Source organism: Chenopodium quinoa, unplaced genomic scaffold (assembly GCF_001683475.1).
Source record: "Chenopodium quinoa cultivar QQ74 unplaced genomic scaffold, ASM168347v1, whole genome shotgun sequence".
NCBI classification, from domain to species: Eukaryota; Viridiplantae; Streptophyta; class Magnoliopsida; order Caryophyllales; family Amaranthaceae; genus Chenopodium; species Chenopodium quinoa.
Genome location: NW_018744626.1, coordinates 5,340,490 through 5,353,434, shown reverse-complemented (window position 1 = coordinate 5,353,434; position 12,945 = coordinate 5,340,490). Strand labels below are relative to the sequence as shown.

The window sequence follows — 12,945 nt, the reverse complement described above, 5'->3', positions numbered from 1 at the left end:
GAAATATTATTGTCAAAATCTTAAAAGTTTGACCATGAAAGTGGAAATACATTATGTTATACAACATATATAAAGGATGATTAGAGCAGATAGTAATAAGTATTATAATTATTGAAAAATTTAATACTAATGTATTATTCATATAATGGTACATATAGAGAATCACCTCATATGGTAATAACAAATCACACATGATATATTGCATTTTATGCTAGAGTGAGATACATCCTACATGCCACATTCATAGCATTTACATCCTACATGCCACATTCATAGCATTTATAACCCTTTTCCCTTAACAATTAAGAGGAATAAAAGTTTATAACCGTTATGAACTAAATGTTTTCCATCCACCTACCCCAAAAAATAATAGAATATATATTTACTTTCTTTCTAGATGAAAGCGACTAAAATTTGAGTTCAATTTCCAAAGAATAAGTGAAAACGGAAAAAATAAGAAGTTCTCTCAATCTAGGAAGTGTTTTGAGTTCAACGACATTGAAGTTTGTGAGCTTCTAACCCGTGGTAAGTACTTCCTCCTAGCCTGATTGATTCATTTCTTATATAGATTTTTTGAGAATAATTATATTGGTTTCTTCAAGGGATTCAATTGTTTGACTTTTGAAATTTATTATTTGAATTTCATTTGATAAAATAAATTAAAAATGTGGTAATTTGTTAGATTGATGTCTAGATAATTTTTTATAGAAGTTTCAAATTATATTGTCATGATTAGCAAATTGGATTTTTTTTTTTTGGGGGGGGGGGGGGAGGGGGTTTAAAAAGTGTCAAGGCTCTTAGAATTCTATAATGAGTTCTTTATAAAAAAAAAAAAAAAAAAAAAAAAAAAAAAAAAAAAAAAAAAAAAAAATTCTATAATGAATCCAAAGAATATAAAAGTAAAATCAATTGACAATTTGATATTTAGATCCCAAAAATAATTAAATAATTTATCATTTTAATGTATGAATTTAATTTGAATTTGAACTAATTCAAACTTTGATTTGACTTTCTTTGCATTTGAAACTATGGTATGAGACATAAGGCAAAAATTTGTCTTTATGATTTTTATTCAAAACTTATAACCTTAAGTAATTTAATATTTCATCACTTTTATAGTCATCATAAAAATAATAAAATTTTTTTGAGGCATCTTAAAAATAATTTTTAGTATTTCAATAGTTATCTAAAAATAATAATTATATTTTTTTTTTGGTGTTTAGAGAGCCACAGGGGCGAGGTGAGAATCGATCCCAAGATCTCCTGGAATCGGGAGGAAAGCTCTAACCACTTGAGCTATCCCTTACTCTCAAAATAATAATTATATTTAAGTGCATACTAAAATTTTATGGTCAAAATTGATGTATTGATAAGGAAATATTGACAAAAATAATCACAACTTTGCCTCATTTGCCCAAAATAATCTATAAAATAATTAGAAATTAAATGATACATAATATTATTAAACTATAACCATCAATACATGTTGATTTTAAATGATTATATGGTCAAAGGCACAATTCAATATTAATTTCTTTATAACATGTATGTTGTGAAAAATAAAATAAATAAATAAACAATATTTATGTTAGTATGTGTGTGTGTTTTTTTTAAAAAAGGAATTCTAGTATATGTTTAATCTATAACAGGTGATAAAAAGTTAGGCTTATCATACATTTTTAATTATGTACCAAATTGAAATATCTTGATTATTTGGCTATCCAAGTTTTAATTGATACCTGTTGAAAAAAAAAAAAAAAAAAAGAGTTTGTTCATGATCAACTTTAAGAATGTGCACTTATTCTTTTTCTTCAATGAGTTTATTCTCCTCCCTTAATGATGTTCACCTAAGTAACAATCATCACTCCTGTTTAATTTTCACAAATTCAAAGCCAAAATTTGATTCAGGTTACATAAATTTTGCTTATTTTTATGCAATTCAAACTGAATTTAAATCAATCCAGCATCACTTGGCCTATTGCATATGATATGTTAAATTAAAGTAAAAGGGCTCAAAAGGGACCGAAGTTACTTTTTTCTATTTTTTTTTAAGAGAAGAAGATAAGTAAGTTTACTTCGAAATTCATTATCCAACCAATTTCAATATCTAGTTACAACAATTCTCACTATAATTAATAAGTTATATTTGATTAGTGAAAAACCTCCGACTTGTACTTGTATTTCTTTCTCTCCAGTTTCCAAATATGACCTGATCGACCGAAGAAGATATAAGGCTAACGTACTAAAGGAAACCTAGGTTAAAAAAAAAAAATGCCATTAGAAATTGTATTACACATTCATAAAACAGATAATATGGCATTAATTATTAATAATTTAGTTGATGATTATAATATATAATGCAATATATATATATAACTTTTTTTAAAATAAAAATGATACATGCATTATGAATAAATTACAACTCATGAGTCACATCTTAGCTTTAATATATACTTACCATAATAATTTAACTCCATGCATGCTAACCTTATAGTCCTTAGACCTAAGGTTTATAATTTAGCTCGTATTTCTAATTAAACATATTAAAATCTTTCACCATAACATAATTAAATACATTGAAACATCTATAGCCATTGATGTTAACAAACAGTTAATTCTTGCTTTAATTTTGCATAAATTACACTGTATATGTGTTATCGATTTCTAGATCAAATTTATGATACTAAACATGGATATATAAATATCGATCTATAATAAACTGGCAAGATATGATGCAGGAACTAATCTAAAAATTGTTGCATGTGTAGATTTTGAGTTGTTTCATTCATGTATTTATTTCTAAAATCATTCAATACCATTGCATTAATGCTAATACTATTACTTTCAATTCGAAACCAACCATAGCAGTTCGAACCATGGATGAAACCGAGATGCCATCGATTCAGGACTTGGATGAAACCGAAATGACATCGATTCAGGACTTGTCATTTGATTCTTTGAAGTATATTATGATGCAAATTATTCCGGAAACTCCAAGCTCAGGATTTGAAATGTTCAATACATTCTTGATGTAAGAACACTTCTTTTTTTTTTTTTTTTTTTCCTAATAACTTTGTAGTAGATTAGTAGTCACATATTGTGCAAACTGATTAAATTATTTGCAGCTTATTTTCGAGTTGATACGTGCATCTAAAGGTTTAATGAAGCAAGTCCATCCATATCGAAAATTTAATAGCAAAATTAGATCATGAATATATAAGAAAGCTTGCTTATTTTGGCTTAATTTCTTGGCAAATGCATATACTTTTGATTACATAAAGCACATGTACATATATAACAAGACGCGTCTAATAAAATCACAAGTACTAAATATAGTATAAAATAACCAAAATGCGGAATTTTAAAAAAAAAATATCCACGTAGGCATGTACGTTTTGCTTAGGCTCATTTCTTATACATGGATATGTTGTATATGTATATATGTACATGTACTTGATGTATTCTCAAGTATATGCATTTACAAAGAAAATAATCCAAAATAAGCAAACTTTCTTATGTATTCATGATCTAATTTTGCTATTAAATTTTCCAAACATATAAACCTGTGTAAACCTATTGCAATAAGCTTGATTATATTTTATAGCAGTGCAGAACTCGAATCAATTGATAGCAGTCTAGCAGATCCGATCCTGAATTCTCACTGATTTTTCTTGATGATGCTGTCAGTTTAACTTAATCATATCTTCTGTGTGAAATCTTGTCAAGGTGCAAGGCATTTCAGGAACTTTCTTACGACGAAAGTATCCTTAAGGAACTGGATTTCGCAGACTTGGCAAAATACAGTTTACGGTCATATGATCAGTCCTTGATGATTCAATGGCAAAAGTGGTATGTATGCAACTCCATCGTTTCACACAATCTGCATTCATATATAGTTCTACATTATACCTATTTGAGTTAATGTCGTGTTAGTTTAACCCTGAAGTCGCGTTCTTACTTATATTTTCATTGATTTTGTCCAATCTTTGCAGTAATGCTCCAAATCTATCCACATTTTTTCAAGCATTCCATTGTATGGGTGGATTCATTCTGAGTGCTGCAAAAGCTGGAAATCTGAGTGCTCGACGAAACTCAGGAAAAGTAAGTAATATAACCTCCAAGTTTATCTTGGCCTATCTATATTCTGATACTGTATTACTGAAACACTGATATTTGTGCAGCTAATCATCCGGTGCGCTTCAGTGTTGTTCCGGGAAAGAAATGAAGCATCATCAAGTACTGAAGTGCCACCTCAAGATGAAGGGAATGGCAGATCAAGCATATGTGTAAAAGCGTCGTCTGTACTTGCATATTTCACTGCTGAAAATGCTGGTGCTATTACTGCAGGAGAATTACTGCACTCTGAACAAGTGAAAGAATACTTGTTTGCAGCAAAGCTCAAGGAAGTGCAAGAGATGCAGACCTACATAGAGGATTATGTGAAATATTTTCGTGATCCTGTAGTCGAAGTTGACCATGCTAGGATTCGTGTTATGTTAGAACTAACTATCAGATGGATCATTTGAAAGAGGCTTACAACAAGCATATGACAACGCATTTGAGGCGACGAATCAAAACATGCTGAATTCAGATCAACACCATGTTCATAATTTCCATATGGATCTCTCTGTGATGTTGCTAGCGCTTCGTTGCAAATCTGTGCATTGGTTCGACTATTACTTATCCTATGACGACTTTCTCAAGGAAAGAAGCATAGAAGTGGCACTTCCAGCGTACGTAACAGAGGAGACTCCTCAAAACGCAATTTACGTGCCATTGGCTTGGTTTCTAAAGGGATGGTATAAGCCTCTAGACAGTGAAATACAAGAAGGAAATCCTCGCAGAATTTCCATCTCCAGGATCATTGAACAGATTTATATGGTTCGAGAAAGACTCCTGCGTGTTGTGGAATCTATCATCGAAGACTGATCGAAGGGTTGCTTCACTTAGTGGTGGACAAGGTTTCTCTAATCCTTTCATCCGTTTGTTATCAGACATTTATATATTCATGTTTTGAACCATTGACATGAAAACTTTCTTGTAATAAATTGGTTGTTTTCATTTACATGCTTCTATCCCCTGGTTGCATTAGTTGCATAGGTTTACATTTTCTATATTGCTTGTCGATCATATTCCTACGATGAGAAGCAAGTAACTGGTTAGATCTCAAGCTGAAATCTGAATTCATTTACTAAGGATTGAAGGAATTTCCGGTGATACAGGGAAATCAGGGTATAGTTTGAGAAGTACTATAAGAATGAGGCATTATGAAATCATCATATTAAGTAACAATGCAATGTTAGAATGAATTAGAATCCTAGACACAATCCTTGAAAAACAAGCATTGTAATAAACCAAAGAACGAACACAAAATCCGTAAATTTCAGCTTTAATTATTCTCTAAAAAATGTGATTGTCAATAATTACAGCAGCTCAGATCAGAGAGAATCTAATCTTAATCATACTAAAGGCAGGTCACTTCTTTAAGCGACCAAATCAAGAATAAAAATAAAAAGAATCATCACTTGCATGCTGGAGCATCAAAGTTGGGAAAGACTATGAAGGAAATAGACGAGGGGGAGATATAAAGAGGAGAATATACATGAACAAGCGCAGGTTCCAGTCTAGGAATGTCACCGTGTTCTGATAGCTGCAAAGGTTTCCCATTCAGTACCATAGTTTGGCTCTGCAAGCGCCCTTCTTTGGGTGACAAATGGTATTCCTCTCGATGCAATTGTCCATTTGATGAAGCTTTACTTCCAACCCAAGAAACCGTCCTCTTAAGGCCACGTGTGAAAGAACCTTCTTGGAAGGTTATGTCATCGGATATATGCAAGTCTTTGTTCATTGTGTTTTGCAGTTTCACAATGAAACTGGTCTTCTTGCTTAGATTGATCAAGAGTAGCGTTATACCTGCCTGTTAAGAGAGGAAAAACTGAGAGTTGGCGATAAACTGACTTGATCCAGAACAGAACAAGTTATATCACTATATCAGAGACTATATATACATAGTACTCCGTTATATAAAATTACTCCCTAAATTTTACTATAACCATAACAACACAATTTGCATGCAAGACAAGAGGGATAAGAAGAATTAAAAAAGTTGAGAAAGAAAACAAACAAGAAGAAGGAATGTTAAACCTATTCTATACATTCCAACAAAGAAACAGTTAAGGTATAGCATGAATGAGATTATGAGAGAGTAAACGATAATATGCATGACGTCAAGCTTTTTTTGGTTGGAAAAATCTTTCAAGAATTTAACATGAAAGAGTCCCAAAGATTTTATGTAATTGAAGATATTAGCAAAAGAAAGGAAAGAGAACTGGCCGGGGGGGAAAGAAGAATATAAAACTGAGTAGTAAAAAGAAAAAACTTGCTTGTTGAAATTGAAATCAGGAATACTTTTTTGACACCAACATTAAATTATTTGACTGGATAAAAATATCTTAAACAATACAGTGGATCATGCATAGAATATAATCCAATAGATACTACAAGCAGAAACACGCATCTCAAAAGTACGGCAGATGCCTATATTATGCTTCAGCAAGGTGTAACACTGTAACAAGGATAGTTGATTCAATGCCATAAAAAATCCATGGCTCATAATAAATAAGCAACATGATTTAACTGATTCATGCATTCAAATTGGTTTGCAACTAAGTTCAGAGTAATAGTAGGAGCTTGATATCAGAAATAGGCAGCACGGTTCTCATTTCTTGCAGAAAGTTGGGCATATGAGCCAATAGTCTAAAAGGTAGACACGTGCATGAAAAGTACACCGATCCATAGCATTTTATTGTTAAATAGAAAAAGACACAGGAAAACTACTTTTTAAGTTTCTGCAAATTAAGTTAAAAGCTTCTGAATGTTTTGGTCATTAAACCTTTGATTAACAAACTCAACCTGGAGCAATAATGTAAGCATGTAGCACAAGATGTAGAAACATAATACAGAACAATGCAAAAACTAAAGCTTACCCTTCCTTTTGTGCAATGGGCATACGAACGCAAGTAAGGTGAAGTAGCTTTATCTACAGAAAGGACCTTCTTTCCCATTAAACGGTTCCACAAAAGTGCACTGAATAAATGCAACAGTTAACATGGATGAGCAATTTATATATAGAGCCATGATCAATTTTAACAAAGAGGAAGTATGAAAATCTCTTGCCTATAGTAATCTGGATTAGGGACAAAGGTGGTTTTATCCAGGAGGCCATAATTTCCACCAATCAATGTCTGCCGGCAGTAAACTTTGGTGTTGTAAGTGGCAGCTAGTCCAAGCTGATCTAAGTACCTATATATCAAAAGTGGAACAGAACAAGGGGATTATTTCTTTGTATTTCGTCAGATGCGTGAAATATATGGGGCAAGCAAAGATAGTTAAATTACCAAAAGCTATCAATAAAAGCATCAGAAACAAGATGACCTCCGCTGTTATAAGCACCACCAGCTTCACCAACCCATGCATGAGCCCAAGGACCGTGCTCATGGATTGTTTTATTTAGAGCACTGAATGTTTCTGATATCTTGCTTAAGTAATAAGGATCCATAATCTTTTTCTTAAGATTCGGATCATTACCTGAATTTCCAAAAGAAAATAACCATTAAAAAAAGAAATTTACTAAGAAAATGCTTCATAATACAGATACCATAATACAGTAGGAAGAGTGGAAGATGTGCCTACAGCACGTGCATGAGCAGATATCAGGTGAAATAGATGAAGTCAGATGTATTTGCACACTATGATTATAAATGATATTCCATTTTGAGAAAATTTAATTGTATGATCTACAAACTATTATTCTGGTGGTGAATACTCGTACTAAACTATTTAATTTGATTTAATAAGCTGATATAAGATATTCACATGTTAATGTGACAGCATAAAATAATTGTCGATAGATACAGCAAACTTTGCCACCACCCACCTGCACCCAGATTGTAGATATGATGTGTTAAACCATTAAGTACTCCTGGCCCTGTAACCTTAAGAAGCTCAGCAAACCATTTCTCACTAAAAAATCCTCCTGGCGCTAGAAGTAAAGGTTTTGAGGGCGACTTTTTGTACAGATCATTAATGATTCCATTAAGTTTGATCAAGTCTTTTCCATACCGAGTGGCTTCAACACTTGCACCAACCCCACTTCCACTAAGCTCATTACCTGAAAGGTCAAGGGTCAGCTCAATTCATGTACTACTGCCATAGAATCATAGAGAAAGTTGTTACAAGAAGTATACCAAATTCCCATGAATCAATGTGGTAACCCTTTGAGACAGTGTACTTCATAAAATCATATGCATTGCTACTGTCCCAAGGTCCAACCCAAACACCATTTTTGGACTTTTTTCTTCCATAGAGTGCATTAATGCCAAAGGTAATGACTGCACTGTGATATATGTTTCAACCAGGAAGATAAGTTAAGAGATTTCACATTGGAATACATAATTTAATTTCCCAAAAGAAAGCTGCAGTACAAAAGTAAATAACTTACCCTGTCTTACTAAAGAAGTCATTTAGTGCATCCCAACGACCAATGTGCAGGCATCCCCTCGAAAAGCCAAACAACCCATCATGTTGTTTCCAAAATGGATGACAAGGAAGTTTCAAGCTTGGAACATCATAGACTACTTGATCTTCTAAGGAACCTCCGAGTCTCACCCTCAAATGGGTAAAAGCTATCAAGTCATCAGCAATTAAGAACCATGTCACTAACTTCAGGCCAAAATGCTTAAATTCAAATACATAGCAAACAGAGAAATGTACAAAAAAAAAAAAAAAAACACTGAAACAAGTTCTAATCACAAACCTTGCACAGCTTTTGCCAGAAGCGGATGGGATAAGTTCTGCATAATCAAACCAGCAGAATTTTAACAATAAAACAATAAAATCAAAACTTATTCCAACGAAAAGAAATGTATCACAGTGATGCTATACCAGGTTCATGATCGAAGAGTACCCCCATGGACATTGATCATAGTTACACTTATTATGAGGCCACCAATCAATAGTAGCACAGACATATTTTTCATCTGTCTCAGCTAAAACATGACCTCCATTGACACCTAAATTCGCACCCGCGATTTCTTGAGCCAAAATTGATGGGAAACAAGCCAGCAAAAAACACAAAACTAGATGCTGGCTTCCCATGATTTAATTACAGATCCACTTCACCACTCACACTACAAAATTAGGAATTCTGCAACATATATAGAAGCCAATATTAAGAAGAAAAAGAAATTGTGTCAAATTAAAAAGACATTTCTCTTTCTGTGAACACACACATACCTATCAAATTACAAAGACATTTCTCTTTCTGTGAACGCAAACATACCAAAAAAAAAATGATCTAAAAATCTAAATCCAATAATTTTATAAATCTAGTATTAACAAATAAATCATTGTTACTCCGTACCTTTTACCATTTATTACCGCCTACCAAACAAGCCGTTGGAAAGTCCAAAGTAAAATCACCACAACAAAACTACTAATGATTTTAGCCTAGTTTCTAAACAATCATTCAAACGATTATAGCTCCAATGATCAATGAAAGAACTAAGAACTTTTAAAAAATTCTCACACATTTCAAATAACCAAAATCCAACAAATGCAGCCAAAATAAACTTCACATTTAACATATAACAGGTACAAATTTACATTCATAAGCTCAACAATCCCAAAAAAATAAACAAAGATCATTTCAATCAAATATCAGTACAAAAACAAAACTTTGCCGACAACTTCAACATTATGACAATCAAACACAGCACATTACATTATTACAATCTACAAAAAGAAAAATGAAGCAATACCCAATTGAGTAAAACACAATCAAAAAACACCCAAATGAAAAAATCAATCAAAAAGCTAAAAATCATACCACTTTCTCAATACTCTGTATCATTATCCTGTAAAACCCATCAAAAAAATTGGCAGCTTTGTAATGGGATTTTGGAGTTAATTAATAAAAATGGAGTTAAATTAATTGAAGATAAGCTTTAATTTAGATCTGAAAGTGTCAGCTGGGTCCTGTGACAGTCAAGTGTTTTTGGTAGAAAATGGTTGTTGTTGTTGTGTGCAGCTGTTATGTTAAGTTAAGAGTTAGAGGGGAAGATGATTCGTGTATTTGTTATGTTCCTTGCTTTTTTCATGGGTTTTTATCTTTTTTTGGAGGTACAATTCTTAAATATTAATCAATGATCAGGATTTTATTCTTGTGTTTTGGGCAAATCTTGTCTATATTCCTTTCACTGTAAAGTAAAATTAAGTACACACTGATTTTCTTTTTATAATAAAATGAGGATGTTAGTGATGTACTAATATGCTCGTCACGGGAAAAATTAATGTTAATAATCGTTACATTTGCTTAATACTCGGGGATTGTATCAGGTGTGTAGTGTGTTATTACGGCATCTGTCTTTGATTGTTTACTCTATTTCTATAATTGAGTTAAAATCTATCAACTTAAATTGTGAATTCACTTGATTTGATAGAAAAAACGTACTCCTTATATATATAGACATAAAATTTAAGAATTGCGGTTATGATATGTACTTTGTTAGCTAGTTGATATAGGAGTACTAAATTTGTGTTATTTTAGGAAGCTTTAAGTAGTGAGTTAGTTTACCAAATTATTTTCAGCAAAAGAAATTAGGTAACCAAATTATGCTTTTCAATACAATCGTGCTGATTAATGCCCAATTAAATGGACTTCTTTTCCTTAATAAAATTAATTGGACTTCACCCTTTACGGCCTTGTACCTTAATGCAATCATATTGCTTCTTAATTAAGAGAGAAACTTTGGTGGCGAAAAGTTGAAAAGGTGATCTAAATGTCACCTATTTTGGGTCTCTTCTCATACGATTATTTTCAGTTCAGTTCACTTTAGTTCAGCTCTAATAAGTTCAGTTCAGGTCCTAATTTCCTTCTCTTATAAAAATTCATTTCATTTCAGGTCAACTCTAATCAATTCAGTTTCGTTCAGCTGAGTTCAGTCAATGAGAACATGCCCTAATGTATACTTCGTATATATGTACTTTGTATGTTCTTTCATAACTTGATAGTAGTGCGTCTTATATGCGGTTGGCCACGTGCTACTTGTAAAAGAACAAAATTAACCCATATAATACTAACTCGATAAACCCTGTAATATTGACATAGTAATCCTCAAGTAACCCTATAACACTGACAAAGTAACCCCTGTAAAACTAAACGAGTAACCCCTGTAAAACTAAACGAGTAACCCCTATACATAACACCAACGAAGTAACCCTCATGATAAATGACCACATGTCCACATCGTGTGATCAGCCACATATAAGACTTTGTGCTTGATTAAACGATTTAGGCTTTGATCTATTCACCTGAAATAAGATGTTCTGGTCTGAATTTTCTAAAGTCTAGCCTGGTATGGCCTGAATTCTTCTGGTCTTTTTTTTTTTCCCTAATTTGATTTGATTTTGACCTAAACCTGATTAAAAGTGGTTCAGCATAAATCTTGCCTCGATTTGGGGAGCAATATTGGGCCCAGCTTAGCCCAAAATAACCTTTTTTTAGCTAAAACTAGTGTGTGGCTCGAGTGATGCTCCGGGTTATTTTTTTAACACTTGTAATTGAATAGATAGGTTCATTCTTCATTATTTATTATTCATTATCTATTTATAATTTATAATAGTTTCTCATTAAACCTTTAAATAAATTATTTATGGAACAACTATTGAATAATTATATAAACATGTTCTTGTAAAAAAATTATATGGACATATCCTTTGTATATAATTTATAATATAATGAAAATAAAGACATAATTATTATCAAAATTATTAAATAACTAAAATTTATAACAATAGTTAATTTTTCTTGCTTGTATGTATAATCTCGATGATCATAATTAGCAAATTATAGGATCAATTTTTTGTTTTTAAGACTTGCAGTTATTAAATGTTCAGATCTCCATTCAATCCATATACTTATATATTTATGAGTCAAGTATAAAAACATGATTAATATATGGATGAGATGGTAAGACATCTAATGCATATTTTTGTGGTCGTGAGTTCAAATCTCATGATAGACCATTTTTATTAGAATATGCTCATAGTTGAAAGATGACATGGCGAGGGTGCCACATGACACATCAACGTTTTTAGAAACGCTTTTTAATATAGAAAGTATAGATAGATATAGATATAGATTTTTTGCTAACTCGATTGAAAAGGCCAACTATTTTGGCCCAAAGTAGTGTGTTAGGGCACGACTTTTCGATCCAAAGAGTTGGGCCAGTTATTTGAGGCGAAGCTCAACCCAATCCTACCCACGATTACCTCTACGTTATTTGACCATAATTATTCATCATTATATAAGAAAAAATTATTACTATGTATCTAATAGGATCTCGTTAGATACATCTCAACGTGTATTTTTCAAATATATAATTTTTATAAGATAACAAAGGCTCAATCTCTAAAATACTTAACATTTATAGGAAATAATAGGGTAAGGCCTTGTTCTTTTCACCTTAAAAAAATAATAATATTAAGTAAAAATAATTTCAATTCAGTAAAAATAAGTTTAGTTCAGTAAAAATAAATTCAATTCGGTAAAAATAAATTCAGTTCAGTAAATTCAGTTTTCTTAAAGAAGAATTATAATAGAAAATCAGTAAAAATAATTTCAATTCAACAAAAATAATTTCAGTTCAGTAATATTAATTTAAGTTCAGTAAAATTAATTTAAGTTCAGCAAAAATAATTTCAATTTAGTAAAAATAATTTAGTTCAGCAATTAAGGTGAAGAGAACGGGTGTAGACACCCATTTGTGTCTCCCCAAAACCAAACCTAGTGATGAATACCTTTCACGTCGAACCATAATCGAATGAGGTGAAAGTGTGAAAAGTTAAGGGTTCGTTTGGCATCGCTGTGGTTTTCTGTTTTTTGGT

The 12,945-nt window shown here is 31.8% G+C and overlaps 1 protein-coding gene across 1 annotated transcript; it reads right to left on the bottom strand.

Moving 5' to 3' along the window:
- Window positions 1-5,340: 5,340 nt before the first annotated feature.
- LOC110700661 (heparanase-like protein 2) lies at window positions 5,341-10,415 on the bottom strand. The gene is made up of 10 exons (XM_021878234.1): window positions 9,887-10,415; window positions 8,944-9,205; window positions 8,816-8,852; window positions 8,501-8,684; window positions 8,247-8,395; window positions 7,937-8,170; window positions 7,398-7,587; window positions 7,177-7,302; window positions 6,987-7,086; window positions 5,341-5,917 (listed from the first exon to the last, which is right to left on the bottom strand). The coding sequence occupies exons 2-10, from the start codon at window positions 9,154-9,156 to the stop codon at window positions 5,522-5,524; spliced, it is 1,629 nt and encodes a 542-aa protein (XP_021733926.1). The 5' UTR covers window positions 9,157-9,205; window positions 9,887-10,415; the 3' UTR covers window positions 5,341-5,521.
- Window positions 10,416-12,945: the final 2,530 nt, after the last annotated feature.